The 17667-nt window shown below is 39.1% G+C and overlaps 1 protein-coding gene across 10 annotated transcripts in view; it reads right to left on the minus strand.

Moving 5' to 3' along the window:
* Positions 1 to 298: 298 nt before the first annotated feature.
* The window catches only part of St6gal2 (ST6 beta-galactoside alpha-2,6-sialyltransferase 2), a 67615-nt gene continuing 50246 nt past the window's right edge, over positions 299 to 17667 (minus strand). For all 10 annotated transcript variants that reach the window (XM_074050516.1, XM_074050518.1, XM_074050524.1 and 7 more), the window contains one exon: positions 299 to 5086. In XM_074050516.1, coding sequence (XP_073906617.1) covers positions 4815 to 5086 — 272 coding nt within the window. In that variant the 3' untranslated portion in view covers positions 299 to 4814. The remainder of the gene's footprint in view (positions 5087 to 17667) is intronic.

Genomic DNA, 17667 nt, shown 5'->3' on the forward strand with positions numbered 1-17667 from the left:
AGTACAATGCTGAGTTACTAAGTCATCATCAGGATATGTTAGCCACAAACATTCCTCTTCTCCTGATTTTGCTGCTGCCATTTTTCTGTATGTGGCATTGAACATGGAAGAAGTCCCCACCTGACCCTACTCTTGGGCCAAACAGCGGCCACAAGTGTAGTTCGGAGTCAGGCAAGCTGTTTCTTTTGCCAGTCTTCCACTTAGATTTCAGCTTGTACCATTTTCTTCCCTAGGAATGGCTCATTATTTTGCCTCTTACTCACTTATATGTAACTTCTACAAATTAAAACAGGGAAACTTCTAGGCAAATGAAAACATGTTTTATTTACAAGAAAAAGTCTGTACACTGTGTATACATAAAAATATACAAAACCAAAATAGAAAATATCAAAGTGTTAAAATGTGTACAAACACTTCCAAAATTCAATTCCTGGAAAACCTTAATCCTTAATTAGTTTGAATAGTACACATTTCATTCTAAAAATTATCATACAAAAAAATTCCCAAAGCCGTTAAAAAAGTTCACTGGTTTCCACTGGAAGGATTTCATAAGTATTTTATGTAGAGTAAAACAGGGTGTGTGTTACAAATGTTAGATTTTAATACTATCAATACATTTTATTTGCTTGAAACCTACCTAGCTAGAAGACTATTTTTCCACAGAACCAGTAAACATTTCTTTCTCCTAATCTTATAAAAGCCATGAGCTATAGATAGACTTCTCTTCAATGTTCAGAGTTAAATTAGGCTTCAGGCTAGGATACAATGGTAAGGTAATGGTTCTACTTTCTTAGTGCCTTTTAAATATTTCAGTCATACTTTTTTATGAATGTGTAGAATGTGGTTTGGAGGGGGTGGCTAAAGGATATTTTTTGTTTGCTTGTTTGTTTTGTTTTAACAGAAGAACATAGAACATTTGCTTCCTTCTCTTAAAAGTCAGTGTTTGCATAATTAAAATAAAATTTATTGTAAAGGTTTCATCATAAAAGATTAATGAAAAAGACAATATAAAACCAACCATGTGTGTAGATATGTGTATACACAATATAACTATATCTACATGCACACTTTTATACTAGGAGTAAGAACTAGATCAGTGTCTTTAATCTTCAAATTTCATAAACTTGTAGAGAATATGCTGGATTACTTTTTCTTACCAAAGGCTTCGTTCATCTACTAAAACAAGAATCAGAACTTACATTTTATTTCCATGAGCTGTCAGAGAAATGCCTTTCATTGACCAAGTGTTTAAATAATGCCCAAGTGACAGAAACATGCAGAATAATTTCACAATGGAAATATCCAGAATATAAAAACAAGTTAATCTCAGGCATATTTTACCTAAGCAGTGAAATTTCTAAACAGAGCTGCCTTGATCAGTCGTGTAACCACAGGGGAAGAGTTTTAAACTATCAGAAAATCAGAAATTGAAACAGATAATATGATAGAGCATAATATTCAGAGACTATATCCTACCTATCAATAACGTATGTGTCGAGAATTTCCCCAGTCCCATCCCTCTCCTTTTCTATGACTTTTCCCATAGCAGAGGAGAAATAGAAGCAGGTAACCGTGAAACCTGGAGAACTTTAATCATATCATTGGTGCATACAAAATTCTTCCATTATCTACCATTGCTCATCTAAGACTGATCCCACTTAATACACCCAAACAGCACCTAATTAATTCAGTAGATGTAAGTTTTTCTTACACTCAGAAGGGCCAGCCAACATGAGGTATAATCTGGTACACAGAATGAACTGGCTCATAAACACTAAAAGAGTGACCCAGGTCTTTTGATCTCCCAATACGAAAACACTAATGATTATCTGAGCTTTGTTTTGACAGAGGACTACTGGAGAGTCCAGGATCGATTAGGTATCAGGCTAAGGGCACCTTGAGCTCTGTGTCCCAGCAGACCAGCAGACAAAGACACAATAACTCAAAGATGTGTAAAAGCCCCTCACTTGCCCACTGAAGCACACCCGGACTCTTATGTGCAACTTTGAATTGGCCATCTTTTGTCCCTAGGCACCCATCCTCTACAGAAGCAGTCCTGGGAGGAGATCATGGGAAAGGTCAGTGACACAAGCCCAGCATTGGTATCCATGGGAACAGTGCAGGACTGAGAATCCTTAACCTGCTACACATTAACCTCCGCCTCACGTGAGTAGCTAGAGAAGTAAGGTAGAATCTAGATGTGCTTGAATTCAATCCCAGTCCACACCTGTCTTTGCAGCAACAACAAAACATAGAGTGGCGGTTATCTTGAGATGCAAAGGAATGTGACATCTGTTAATCCTGAGCACAAAAAGAAATGTCTGATGGCTTCAGGTTGCACCATGAAGACTTGATCAGCTTCCCTTCACAAAAGAGGATGGAGAGTTCTGGAAGGGACAGAGCCAGGGAGAAAGGAAGTGGACTCCATTTGGTGTTAACAGTTCCACAGAAGGACCATATGTTTACTGGAGCTCAGTAAATGTGGCATGTAAGGATTTAATCTGCCACTCAGGACCACTCAGCTAATGCCAGAAGTGACCAGCACATTGAATAGCAATATGTAACAGTTCTGAGGCTAAATTATTTAAACTTGTAACTCGAAGAGTGCCCAGCTGATACTATGTTAACATGTGCACCACATTTTCTGAATGTCTAACAGACTCTGATTTCCAAGAGTCCTTAGGGCCATAACAAATTTAAAAAAATAATTAAATTTTCTTTATGTGCTTCAATCTTTCTTGTAACCTCTGTAGAGAGTACCAAAAGTTCTCTTTCAAAAGCACATGTGCTGCAACAGAGTACTAGTTAGAAACATTTGAAGTGTTTTTCCAGGGCTCTTGAAATTGAATATTTACATTGACCTCAATAAATTATGCTCTGATCAAATGTTCATGTCACCAAAGCAGATTGTTCTTGGATATTAAGAATGCCCACAAGTGAATCTACTTGGAAGACCATAAAAGGAACTTTTTAATAGCTGGGAGCATTTAAAATGGCAGAGCCTGGAAGATCTAGAAAGATCCAGGGATTTTATGAGGAAATATTCGTCCTACTTTAGAGCTTCCACTCCAGAGTCACAGAAGTATCACACACTTAAACATGTGGCCAAGACTGAGCTCTTTCAGGAAATCACAAAGAAACATGGCTGCACCATGTCCACACAGACATGAGTTAGTACATAGGAAAAAGCTACCTGTCCTTTCTTACAGACTTAATGATGAGGCTTTCAAGATGGGCTTTGCTCAGATATTGTCATGGCTGAAACTTTCCATCCCTCCCATTTCACTATTGTAGTAAGCCACAGGGGGGTGTCTATTTCCAGTTTTATATCTGCTGTGTAGAAGAAGCAAATAGAAGCTGTCAGTCTCTGACTCTGAAAACCATTCTTGCTCAGGAAAGCCATCCTGAGAGCGTTTGGGAGCAAACCAATCTGGAAACAAAAATGCCTCATCCACTAAACTCTCCTGACAGGCACATACTTTGCCAGGGAGAGTGAATTTAATTAAGCTGCTACTGTCATTGACAAAAAGTCTTAACTGTACCACTGAGAAATGTTTTGGTTCAATACTGAAATGAAATAATAGCAGTACTATCTTCATAGAAGAGAGAGAGAGAGTGAGAGAGAGAGAGAGAGAGCGAGAGAGCGATAAACAGTATATCAGTGACAGACACTGAGATTTAAAAACCTGAATATAACACATTGGGATGCCTTTTAGCCTGAACATATATGTATTTTCTATGATGTTAAAGAGAAATATTTCCACCCAATTTTATATGATTATATGACTTTGTCATGCTGCTGGCAGAAGATATACCTGTGAACACAAGGACTGGATTCCTAAATGTTTGTCAGTAGAAAGAATTCATGAAAATTGAGAGTGCACCACTGACAGTTTCCCATAGCTGATCAAAGCAGCTCAGGATGGCTCCGAAGCCCTTCTTTGTAGTTTGGAGAACAAGTGTCCCTGGCTTCCTTACAGTCGTGTGTGTTACCTGCTATACAAAAGCTTAAGGTGGACCCACAGACCAGGAGGCATGAGGTGGAAAAGCCAGAGCTAGGGAGTGTCTAGGGCCACCTTGTGGCATGGTGGTCCTGCATGTACTAGTGGTGATGTCATCTGAGTGTGACTAATGCTTCTGGCCAGGTCATGGAACACTGACCGAGGCCACCTCTGTGCTGTCAGGAGTTTGGCTTTTCCTTGGGCTGCTCAGGAGGGCTGAGCTGTGGTCTCAGAAATTTGTCCCGATACACAGAGAACAAAGCATCATGGACAATGAGGAAGCAGAGATGGGGAATGCAGTACATGGAAACCCAGGTACCTGACCAGCTCTCTGGGGAATTTTTGTTAAAAACATCTGAGTGATAATTCACACATTCGTCATAAAAGACATTCACTGAGGAATGAATCGTATAAGTGACATGGTGGATATTGGACCTCAACTTGGGTGTTTCAAGACAGAAACCATTTCGTGTTATCAGGAGTGTCACTGAAACCTGTAGCTGAACCGATCCTCATAAAGAGTAGCTCTGGTCTAAGAGAAGGGTAACTTTTGTGGAGGTATTGGACCCATGGTTACACACTGTTTGCTTTCCAAACATCCTTTCTTGCATCTTTCTTGAATGTGTAAAATTCCATTTTGTATTCAAAGTGGTAATAAATACTCAATGGCTTAGGAAGAGAATTCTCATGGCCACCACTAGATTACAGTTTGACTCGACACTACATTGCCTAAAGTCTAGCTTCAAGTATGTGCTTGTGACTTGGAGGACTACAGTAGTACCTTATTGCACATTGATTCTCAACAGTCCCTTTTCAAGACTGAGCATCATCAGGGCTGGGCTCTGGGCAGCGCAGGGCCCGGAAGCCGGGCAGCACCACCTTGCCCTTGCGGTGCAGATCTGCCTGGGTGCCCGTGTTCAGGCGCTGCACCAGCAGCTTCTCATACAGCAGTGGGTGGTAGGCCCCCAGGGTGCAGGCCGCGTCATAGTACAGCTCATGGTAGTGGCAAAGCTCCGTCTGCCTGATGGACGGGATGTACTCGTACACGTGCACTTCCTTGCACATGGACATCATGATGAGGATTCCTGACATGGAAAGGAGATGAAAACCTAATGAGTGACTCCAGGAAAAAGGGTCCTTTTCTCAGTGGTGGTGGTGACGGACAGGGATGAACATGACATGAAATACCGTCTTTGTACTGGCTTTCTTGTCATCTTTACATCTGCAAGGTTACAACTTCTGTTAAGCGCTATGCATATGGTCCACGGGTATGGGGACGTAGGATGGTGTAATGCTATAAATATTCGCTCAATCAGTTGAACCCAAGAACAAGAGATAAAAGGACAAAACCATTGAATTTAAGGGGATCATGCTCTGATGAGTGACAGATTTGCAACCCCAAATTAGACACCCCTGTATCATATTCAATATACATGCCCCATGTAATTTGCAACAAAGGATGGTTATGCTCCAGAGAAACAAATATTATAAAAACTGATCATAAAACAGTTGCTTGATTATAAATTGACTATAAGCAGTTGTTGGTGAAGTTCTAATATAGAACTGTACATTGGATCTGTTATAAAATAGGTATTTTAATAGACTTAGGAGGATGTAGCGTTTAAGAGTTATATTAACAAATTTATGTGACACATGCCTGTAATCCTAACTACTCAGGAGGCTGAGGCAGGAAGATCACGTGAGCCCAGGCGTTTGAGACCAGCCTGGGCAATGTAGCGAGACCCTATGTCAACAACAAATAATAAGAGCAATCAATAATTATGTCTCTTACTGGAATTGTCAGCATTAAAGCTGTTTTCATTTCTCTTTTAAATATTTATGGTAGCTAAATAACCAAATCATCACTGAGTGACTGCCTGGTCATCTTGACCCAAGCTGAAGGTCTTCTTCCTTTTGCTAGCACCACTAGCACCATCATTAACTTAAGCTATGTAGCCCAAGCTGGCCTAAACTCTCAATCCTCCTACCTTGGCTTCCTGAGTGTTGGGATTACAGGTGTCAGCCACCACACCCAGCTAATTTGAAACTTAAAAAGAAATGCTTACCTATTTTCCAGAAGAAGTATCTTTATTATGAAAAACTATAGTCACACAACTCATGTTATGACCAATATTTGTCTACAGAAGAGAGTTAGATTATCCAATGCATTAAATATATTTATATTACAAAAATCCCAAATCAAGCCAAGGCTGGGGTTGTAGCTCAGTGATAGAGTGCTTGCCTTACATGTGCAAGGCCATGGGTTTGAACCCTAGTACAAAAAAAAAAAAAAAAAAGAAGAAGAAAAAGAAATCCCAAACCAGAGAAGTCCTGTATAAGGGATGCTGGGAGAGCAAAGAGAAGGAGCCTACTTTGGGGATCTGGAAAGGCTTCCCAGAGATGATGCCTGGAGCTAAAGGGGCTTCCTGGTAGGAAAGAGGTAGAAGGAAACAGGAGAAGGGATGCTGCTTCAGAGACTACAGTGATAACCTGTTCAAAGGACTGTAGGCCAATGGTATGGTATTGCAGCTGAGAGCCAATTGTTCCTAGCAGAAGACATTGTGTTCAGATTCTGTGAAGTGAGTTTTCTCAGAGCAATGTCATTATTGCTCTGAGAAATGGCCATTATTGGCCATTTCCTCTCCTTTTCCTACCAGCTTGCTCTACTTAGCTGCTGCTCAGCTGTGACTCTGTCCTTGGACCAGCCTCAATCAACTATGATCAGGTGGGGCCAACTGAGTACAAGGAATGGGTGCCTGCTGCATGCTTGATGTTTAGGCAGCAGCATGGAACATGTAACGCAGGCCACAAGAAGTCTTCTTTTGCATGGCAGTGGCGTTCTGTGAATACTTGCTCTCCCTGCATACTGCATAAATAAAATCATCTATGAGAAACTGACGTGGCGAATGCAAAGCCACGTACCCAGGGAGCCTTAACTTCTTTTACTCCTCATCAAACAAGACACTCTGGTATGTCTGTTCTTGGGAGGTGAAGTTTTTAGCAGCATCCATGTTCATGGAGCCAGCATGGCTTGAATGTTTTCTAATTGGAGCTGCAGATCTGCATTTTGCTTCAGAACCGGCTGCTCTTCTTCACCCAGGCACATGCACGCTGCACCGAGGGTTCCTTTCACATCATGGGCATCACTGATTAATACACAGTTAGCCCTTCATATTTCAGGGTTCCATATTTGTGGATTCAACTAGAAATATTCACAAAAACAGTTGCAGCAGAACCATACCTGGAAACCACAGGGCTGTTACCTGGTGTTCTATGCACACCATAGAACATGTAACACAACCGTATGTTGTGACTCCATTCACTGGAGTCAATTGTATCTGAATTGTGACCTTTACATCTCGGATTCTTAAACTTGATGGCTTTCCCACAGTCAATGCCACACTCAGAAAAATAAATCAGTTATAGCTTTGGCCCTCCCTGTAATACAGTAGTTCTTAAGTTTTAACATGAAAAAGAATGATCTAGGCAGCAGAGTGGCCCAGGCAGCTGTATGAGATGCAGATGTTGGGACTTGTCCTCTTCCCCAGAAAGTTGGGCTTCACTGGTTTCTGTGGGGTCCAGAAATCAGAATTTTTAACAAGCATTCCTAAACTATCTGTAGTGAAGGGCCATTTAGAAAAACAGAAAACTTGGTCCACCACAGTAAGGATTAAATATAGTAAGGATGGATTATTAGAAACATGATCACTGTTTGGATGTCATGACTGTCAAATTCCTCTAAGTTTCTAAACACTTTCCTTCCTACAGTGATCTAGTTGTGGTCCAGTAACAAGTGTTCTTGGAGCAGAGCCAGTGTGCTGATAGCGATGAGGACCAGGCTGGTTGAGCATACCTATCTGTGTGGGATCTCTGAGCTTCATCATTATAGAGAGATACCCTGCATATTGACAGCTAATCTTGAGTTGAGATTCTATCCAAACCCAAAAAAGAAGTAGGGCAGCTGGGCATGGTGGTGCATGCCTGCAATCCCAATGCTTGAGAGGCTGAGACAGGAGGATTGAAAGTCTGAGTTCAGTGTGGGCCAGAAAGTGATCACCTGTTGCAAAAGCAAAACCACCACCACACCCCCCCCACACACAAAATAAGCAAGTCAATAAATAGATAAAAGAACCTAGATGTCCTTGCTCTTGTCTTAGTCTCAAAAAGCTCTCAGATGCTTGAATCTGATCATTTTTTCTAGAGAAAATTTTTACTCTTGTTGCTCATTAATTTCACTTAAAAATCACATGTCTGCTAAACATTCAATGTATATTTTGCCATAAGACAGTTATGCTTTTGAGAATAAAGGCAACAGTTACGCTTTTGATAATAAAGGAAATGGGTATACTTTTAGTATTTTCTTGTCTAAGTACTTTATATATTAATTTAGAAAACTTGAGAAATGAAGAAATTTGTTGATATGTTCAAAGCCATGCAAACTTCAAGCCAAAAGAGGTTTAGAAAGGGTGTTCCTCTGATTTGTCTGCATAATTCTTTTTGATTTGGGCCTACCTGGTGAAGATTTAGCAATAAAGCTTTGGTGTTTTATTCTGTATTCTTATGTGACCTTGTGGCTTCTTATAACCATGCTCCTCAGCCCAGGACATTCTAAAACTCAAGTAATAGCATAATCTGCTAAGGTGTTTGAATAGTACCTGGCTATAATAGTATGGATAGGGAAGTTAGTATGAATAAAAAACTAATTTGCAACTCATTGGGTACATATGAAAGGTGAACCAGTCTGTCTGGAAGCGAGGGGGATAGTGGGGAGTGGAAGGAGCTTGGGGGAGAGGGGGAAGAGATAGCCCAAACAATGTATGCACATATGAATAAATGAATAAATAAACCATAAAAAAAAAACAAAAGAAAGGTGAACCAGGAGATTTATGGTACCAAAGGAGAATATTCTGTAATACTTTGAACTTAAAAATTAGCAGAGCTAATTCATTTGGCATATGTACACTTTGCCTTTTAATTGTCTTAAGGCTGTTATTAATACATAAATTTATATTTAGACTGTCATATAATTCAAATACCAAAAATCATCATTAAACGTTAGATATACACATCAGTTTTCCTAAGAGCTATTAATAGTGCATACCATACACAATCTCCTGAAGAATAAATTTCTTCATCCTTTTCAGAAGGAACTGGGCAGACATCGAATGTCTACAGGTGTGTAGCAGCCTTACCTGGTTCCCAGCAAGGGTATCAGGAACTGGGCACATGAAGAGCAGAACTGCAGAGAGGGAGGCAGGGCAGGACTGCGGAAGCACAGAGCCTTTCAGAGCTGTTGGATGCCTCTTCAGTTAACTGACATTTATCAAGTTACGTACAGTGCAAATCATTACAGATGTAGAGAAACTTTCTTTAAAAAGCTAAAGAATTCACCTTTAAGTTGAAAGATGAGGCACGCCCATGACTATTTTTACGATGACCTGGACAAAGTGTCCTAAACGTCACGCTGAGAAAAATGTTTGATAGCTACTCTGCAGCTCTTGGAAAGTGCTGTGACACAAAGTACAAATGACATAAATGACAACCGCACCAGGCTCTCACATGTTTCCTATATAACCACTGATTAGGCACTGTGTCTGAAGCCCTAACACACTCCTACATCTGGGTTTGCCAGGAAGACCCACAGGATCTTGCACACAGCTGTTCTCATAACCACATTCCACCACTTCTGACATGGTGGGTGGGTGAAAGATATAAAGTTCTATCAGCAAAGATGGTGGGAGGGAGCCGGGGGAGCCAGGCACAAGCTTCCAGAGTGCTCTCCCAGGAAGCCATACAGAATGATCTTAATTCCTCCAGCAACTAGTTGTGGCAATGGCTATGGACCTAACACATCCCACTGAAATTCATCTATTAAAATCCTAGTCCTCGGTGTGATGGTGTTGAAAGTGGGGCCTCTGGGAAGTGACTAAGTCATGAAGGACAGAGTCCTTGTGAATGGGACTCATGCCCTCATAAGGAGAGACAGGAGAAAGGATCTCTCTTGATGTTGTGTCAGGGCACAGCAAGATGGCAGCCGTGTACCAAGCAGTAAGACAGCCCTCACAAGGAATGGAACTGACCCTGACCAGCACCTTGATCTTGGATTTTTCAGCCTCCAAAACTGTGAGAGAGCAATTTTTGTTGTTTAAGCCCCTCTCTCTATGTTATTTCTGCTACAGTAGTATAAAATGACTAGACAGCAACACATATAAAATATCATTGACCAGGAGAGCTTTTTAGAGACTCAGTGCTCAGGGTTTTTCTTGCGAGCTGGCCACATATGCAGTCTCTGTCTTGCATGTGCCAAAATTCCACTTTCAGGAGGAGAGCAAGTGTTCAGCATAACCTATTTTGCTTGCGTAAACAGTACAGGCACAGCAACACACTCTTATCAGTTAAGAGGGGTGGAGCCTTCCCCAACCCCAAGTTTCTAGATGCTGGGTCAACCTTATATGCAGTTCTTCCTGAGGAGAAGCAGTCAAACCTGCTGTGTTACATCTTTTCTGCACTATTGCCATATGTATAAATTCAAAGGATCACATTACTTCATAACCACTTCCCCATGCCAGACTGACATGGGGGATTCACATCTAGTTATGCTAAAAATGTTCTTGATTTCTTTTTCATGTCCTTTTTTATGCATGCTCAGGATTACCTGAAATGCAAGAAGAGTACAAATTGCCCACTACTACACAATTCAGTGAAGTGTAACTTTTAGAAATCACTTCAGCAATTTTATGAGAAATAATTTTGCTAACTGACTACCAAAAATTAACTGCTTTCATCACTAATGAAAGTTTTACTGCTTTCAGCATGGAGTTGGACTTTTTGAAAGGCAGATGAATATTGAACCACTTTTAAATGTATTTTTTTTCCAAGCCAGCTATTTAAGATCTTTAACTAGAATTCAACTAATTTTAAATTTCTTGTGTGGCCAATTTTTACAGAAGAGTCTGTATGAGGAATTCATTTAAAGGAAAAAAGTTAGTATTTTTCAGGCAATTATGACTCAAAAGGTATTCATTTGCCAAATTGTAAGTTTTTAAAATATTGCATAATGCAATATAATTATCAAACCGATTAAAAAGTGTTTCAGCTGCTCTTAATAAAATGTCATGCTACATTATGCAGCACAAAAAGCAGATGGACACTTTTACTTATTTGCTTCAAAACCTGGATGAAACGCAAACTTGAACTTATGTTCGGATTATCTCAAGTTTGGAATGGAGAGGTGTCTGTCAAGTCCCATTTGCCTGTATAGGCAGATTTTATGTGCTATCAGAGCATAGTCTATTTTAGTCATTTAATATTGAACTTAATTATGATTCCTTCCAAAATTGTGCTTCTTTTCACTTGGCAGAATATTCAAAATGACACCCCAAGTTATTAAGAATAAGAGAATTTTCTCCTTTCATTGATTAGTGAAATGATCTACAGTAATAAAACAAAACATAATTCAAGTAACAGGGGAATATCAGCTTAAATCACTTCTAATATACACTTGAATATAATTCATAAGTGAAGTACATTAAGAATTTCTGAGCATGACCAATAGGACACTGCAAAAAACTTTTTTCAAAAAAAATGGTATGAGTGAAGGCTAAGGGTATTGAACGCTCCAGGCAAATGGAAATCTTGCAGCTGTTTTGTGGTTTGTCCATAAGTTTGACCATATAATGGAAAATTGTTAGCATTACTCTTAAGATTTCTCAAGGACAGTCAGTGATTTTTAAATGATATTGCCAGACAATATCTACCATGAAAAGATAGTTTGGAAATATGAAGTTGTTGTTATAAAATAATTTAAGAAGCATCTGCCATTTTAAAGAATTAATGGTGCAAGGATAATTAATAGTTGGCCAATTTTTAGCTCATGAGTATTGTAATTTGATTCATTTTTATAGGAAAATCAAAAGTTATGACACATTTTACACAATTACAAATAAAGATGGTTGTGGCTTATTATTTTGTGTTAATGATCTGAGTTTGGATGATCTATTGGAAAATTAGGTCCCTGAAGAGATATAAAATGGAAAAAAGGGAGCAAAGGAATAAAATGTCTTTATATTCTTCTTGTGTATGTATTAATACCTTAAAATGATACTGTTAATCTCATCTCTGTGGATTTCAAATATTACTTATAATATTATCAGTAGGGGTTGCCTTTGAATAAGAGAGGGTGGAAGTACTTATGGTTTCAAAAACTCAGCAACTGTACATTACAAACAAGTTCCCTATCTCTCTCTGCATTGAATTTAACACCTGGTTACAACACCTGACTATCTGACAGTGCTCAGGCTGTGAGCCAGGAGCAGGGAGCCTGGTCCCTTCTGGCTTGCCTGGATACCTTCTTCTTGTAGGTAGCAAACAGTGAGCCAGGCTTCATGAACCCCAGTGAGTTCACTCACCTTCTATAAAAATACCTAAAATCATGATGGCAAAATAGAAGCCATGGGAATCCAGGCAAATCGTTCCTTATTCAGTGAGGCTGCAGTGGAATCAAAATAACTTCATTGCTGTAAATAACAAGATAAAATCTCCAGTTTCCAGATAGGAAGGAAAGAGAGATATGCTTCTACAATGTGAACAAGCTGCTGCCCATGGGCTGAAGGGAAGGAACCTAGCAGGAAGAAAAAGCTGTGGGAAGAAACCAGTTCTTATGGATCATTTAATTACCTTGGTACATCCTTTTAACTTTACAATACATGTGCAGCTCCGTAGGTGTAAGAATCCTTTATTACTTCTCTGGAGAAGGGATGGGATCTATAACACATTGCCAGTGTACCTCTTGCTGTACACTGTGAGCACCAATATGGACTCTGATTGGAAGTCAGCCAGATAATTGTTGGGAAAGCAATATGTCAGCAATTGTCAAAATGCCATACTCTGCTGTGGCACTAGCAAGCCTGGGAACTTATCTTAAGGAAATAGTTTAAAGGAAAGTAAAATTTACATATCACATATACAATAAAATTGTATCTATCAGCACATGAATTATAGCAATGACTCTTTAACTTAATTATTTGATGGAATTGAACACTTTGAACAACTTAATACTCCACAGCAAAAGAAAGGCATAAATTACGAACACCTACTGGGATGTAATTATATGTTCTCTCTAACATCAAAGAAAACCAAAGTCTATTTCCATCTTGCTTATAGACCTTTCATTAAAGAGCAGTTCTTTTCTGCTTGGAAATTCAGTCTTATTTGAACTGGCATAGTTTTAGATGCGTGTCACAATTATGTTAAACCGTAAATATATTGTGTTCAGTCACATGACTCATTTAAAAGAACTATTTAGTATTTTGTTTTATAGGACAAAGAAGTGGAATTCAATGATGACAAACAACTTGCTTAGTCATATAGTTAGTGAAAGGTGAGGCCTCTGTAGAGTCCAAGGTTAACCACAGTGCACATGCAGTGACTGGTGAGGACATGATATCCTGCATGTGTCACTAGTGACATCAAAGGTAAGAGTCCATATGATGGCAGATAGCTACTTCCCATTTACTCCTTCACTCATTCACTCAGTAAGTAATTGCTCTGTGTCTGGTCTGCAGCATCCCACAGAGGGGGCTTATATACCACCCCAATGTCAAGATCTTGGCATGGAAGAGTATACACTGAAATAAAATCAGAGGCTGGGGGCTTGGTACTGTCCTGAGTTGGGGAGTCATTGGTGTCTTAAAAATGTTTAAACATTTAGTTAATAGTGTTATTTTCTCTGTTTTTATAAGGTCTGCAAAGTTTTAGGAAATGCTTAAAAAGGGTTGTCAAGCAAAAATAATGAAACAAGATGGAGCTGTCTGTTTCCTTAAGGTTTGGTGAAAACTTTGTACCTGCATCTACATGTGGATAAAAATATCTCTAAATCTCCTTAGACTTGCATAATAATAAAGTGGATTTTGTAAAGTCAGATTTTTCAATGATTTCTAATGACCTTTTACCAAAAGTTAAAACATATGCCAAGTTATTTTGAAATGTTTTGAAAAATAATTATCAGTAATTTGTGTGCAATTTTGAGTTAGGCTTTCATGTTTAATTGCAATAAATATGCATCTTTTTAATAATGATTCTTCAAAATATTTTGTTGGGCACAGTTGCTCAGTAATTACATGGATCTCATATTTAAAAAGTAGAAAACATGGTTTAAAAATATTATTTTGGAATTTGAGAGAACTAACTTCAGTATACATTTTAGATATTAAAACTTTAATAAATATCTTATTTAATACTAAAGTGTGTAATGGAAATATAGCTAAATTCATTAACATGAACATAAATTTATATTGTATCAGTAGTATTGTTCACATCTGTTGTATAATTCAGTTATTGTTTTGAATGTATAATAAATTATTACCTTTGATAAATTCTCTGTATACATAAATTGCAAACTTCTGAAATGAGATTTTTTTCAACAACAAGTTTTGGTGAAAAGTTTTTAAGAGTTTTCTTCCTTCAATATTTGGTCAGTGTGTTCCTCAAATCCTATAACATTTTGTTTTTTTCTCTTTAAGGAGAAAAAGAAGGCTTGTTTATTTGCAAATGTTTGTAAACTAAGTATTTCCATGCGCATCTGATTTCACTAGGTAATCTGATTTCCTTCTTCACTGAAGGTGATTAAGGCACAGATACTACAACACAAAGGAAAGGTTTAACCCTGCCCACAGGGCACTGGGGTCAAGTTTTGATGCCAAAACCTCTTTAGCCTCATTGGCCCAGGAGCACCCAGACTGGCACATTTAGCAGAAACTGCTTCTAGACACTTCTTCCCTTCCCTTCTTCCTTCCATTTTTCTCAGCACCTGCCTCCTAATCCAACAAGATCACAAAACTTGGGATACATCAGAGAGACTGCTGGTGCTGGACAAAGGATTGCTAATGCAGGTACAAAAAAGATGCCTATATTAAGACTTGAGGGTGTTGGCTGAATGTCTTGGTCTCTTCAGGCTGCTCTTAAACTGGTAATTTTAAACAGTAGAAATGTATTTCTCACAGTTTTGGAGGCTGAGAAACCTATGATCAAGGCACTGCAGATTCAATGTCTAGGGAGGACTCTGTTTCCTTGTTCAAGGATGACTGTCTTTTTTGCTGCTGTGTCCTCCCATGGTGGAGGGGGGCAATGCATTTTCTGGGACCTGTTGTATAGGGCTTTAATCCTATCCATAAGAGCTCCACCCTCATGACCTGCTCAACTCCCAAAGGTTCAACCTCCAAATATCAGCACCTTGGGATGAGGATTTCAACATATGAATTCAGGGAATATACACTAAACCATCTGACCAAATGTTACTGAGAAGGTGGTTTCCTAAAATCAATGAGAGTTGGTTTCCACACCACTAATCAGTACACCCAAGAAACTAGGATATAAAAGCAAGCAAGCAAATAAGCTACTTGTAAGGAGCCCATTTATAGTTAGCTATTATGTATGTCATTTCACAATTAATTTTAAGAACATAAAATGATTTTATTAGTAATCAGTAAATTTTATAGCTATGTTTTCAAAAGAAACAAAATAACAATTATATCTGTAGTTAAAAATCTAAGAGAGCTAGAAGGTAAGATTTAATGTTATATAATTTTAAATGACAAAGATAGATAAACAAGCTATATTTTAGTAATTCTTCATAGTTTAACTATACATAAATAAAAATAATCATTCCAATTGTGTTTTGAATAATATAATAAATAATCAATAGGAATAAATGAGACATGGGAAATCTGGCTCCTCCCACTGATCCCAGTGTTTACTAATTTGCTGATATATCTATCGATACACACCCTAGGAACCAGATTTCTAAAGTTCTCCCAATGATGGGGTTCTAAAAAGTTAAAAGAATGGTTCTCAAAGTGTGGTCCCAGGACTAGCATTATTAGCATCACTTGAGAACTTGTTAGAAATCAAAGTTCTCACCACCTCCACCTTCTCAGAATCTCTGGGGTCAGCCTAGTAATCTGCTTTGAAAAGCTGTGGTAGCTATCCTCCAAAATGTCTCCCAATGGTTCCTGCCTGCCTCCAGGCAGTCCTCCCATAGCAAGGGTGCTGAATTTTGTAACAAACAGAATGCAGCAAGTCTGATAGTTTATGACATCATAAAAGCATTGTGGTTTCACCTTTGTTCTCTCTCGGATCCCCTGCTCTTGGGAAGACAGCTGCCATGTTGCGGGGATTGCCCAAGCTGCCCTGTATCCACAAAGGATTGAGGCCTCCTGCCAACAGCCATACAAGTGAGCCATCTTGGCAGTCTAGGCCAAACTTGATGGCAGCCTCATGAGAAACTGAGCCAGAATCATCCAGCCGTTCTGGCCTCAGATTGCTGACCCACAGAAACTCTGCATGGTAAGAAATTCTTACTGTTTTGTTCAGTATCCAAGTTTTACTTTATAGCAATGAATTACTAATAATAGAAACTTATGAGTTATTGTGATAAATGCTAAGTTTTGAGAACAAAAATACACATTCATTCACCAAATACAATCATTCCTCAATATCTGAGGGGCTTGTTTCCAAGACCCCTGGAAGATAATAAAATCCAAGGATGTTCAAGTCATTCATAAAATGGTGTAGTATTGGCATTATAATCTTTGCACATCCTACTATATACTTTATGTCATCTCTCGGTGATTTACAATACCTCATACAAGGTACATACTATGAAAATAATTACTATATTATATTATTTAGGGAATAATGACATGAATAAAGGTCTGTACACAGGCAGTACAGTTGTGATTTATTTATTTATTTATTTAGTGTTGCTTGACTCCGTGGGTGTGGAACCCACAGCTATGTAGGGACAACTGTAATTTTTAAATATAGTATGTACCAAGCTAAGAATAAGAGCTCAAAGATGGGCAAAACAGGCACTCCCTGGCCTTGATGCACTGCTTTTTCCTTCATTGCACTCATCACAGTTTGCAGTTATATCTTACCTTACACATGCGTCTGTGTAATGCCTGCACTGCACTGCAAGTACCAGGTGGGCAAGATCCTTGCCTGGTTTTCTCACCACCAGACCCTTGGGGCCCAGCCCAGTGCTTGGGGTACCTGAGGTGATGAAGTAGCACGATTGATGAAGGCCTCTCCCCTTCCTTGTTTACCTCCTTCCTCCTATGTGATGAACTCAGGCCCCAGTAATGAGCCTCTGAAAAGCACCAGCAGCACTACATTTAAGGGGTTCAAGGGCATCTCCCTGGGAACCTAACTCTCCCATTGGACCTACTTCCATACAAAGAAATGTCTTGTGTTTAAAAAAGTCAACATTCAGAGTCTATTTCACACATGCAGATTCCTAAACGTGTGTAAGAACATGTAGGCAGGGGTTTAGAAGTACAGTATGCTCATGGATGAGCACATCAGCGAAGAAAGAAATTCCCACTGCCCAGTGGAGCTCAAGGTGGATGACAACAGTGGGACACCAAGGATGGAAGCTACCATGGTGCTGACTCTGGACAAGGACACCCTGGGCACGTTAGGCTGTGCAAACTGAAACATTCTAATTCTTCTTAACAGCTCTTTGGAGCTTATGTCAGAGGTGGGAGAGCTTGGAGATGAGGACGTGCTGAGACAAGAAGTCAGTACTTTTCAATGTGACTTTAGAATATGAAGAGGCATTTGAGAACACTTTTTGATAATGGGGGAAAACTCACTGGTTTTTTAAAAG

This window comes from Castor canadensis, chromosome 12 (assembly GCF_047511655.1).
Source record: "Castor canadensis chromosome 12, mCasCan1.hap1v2, whole genome shotgun sequence".
Classification (NCBI taxonomy): domain Eukaryota; kingdom Metazoa; phylum Chordata; class Mammalia; order Rodentia; family Castoridae; genus Castor; species Castor canadensis.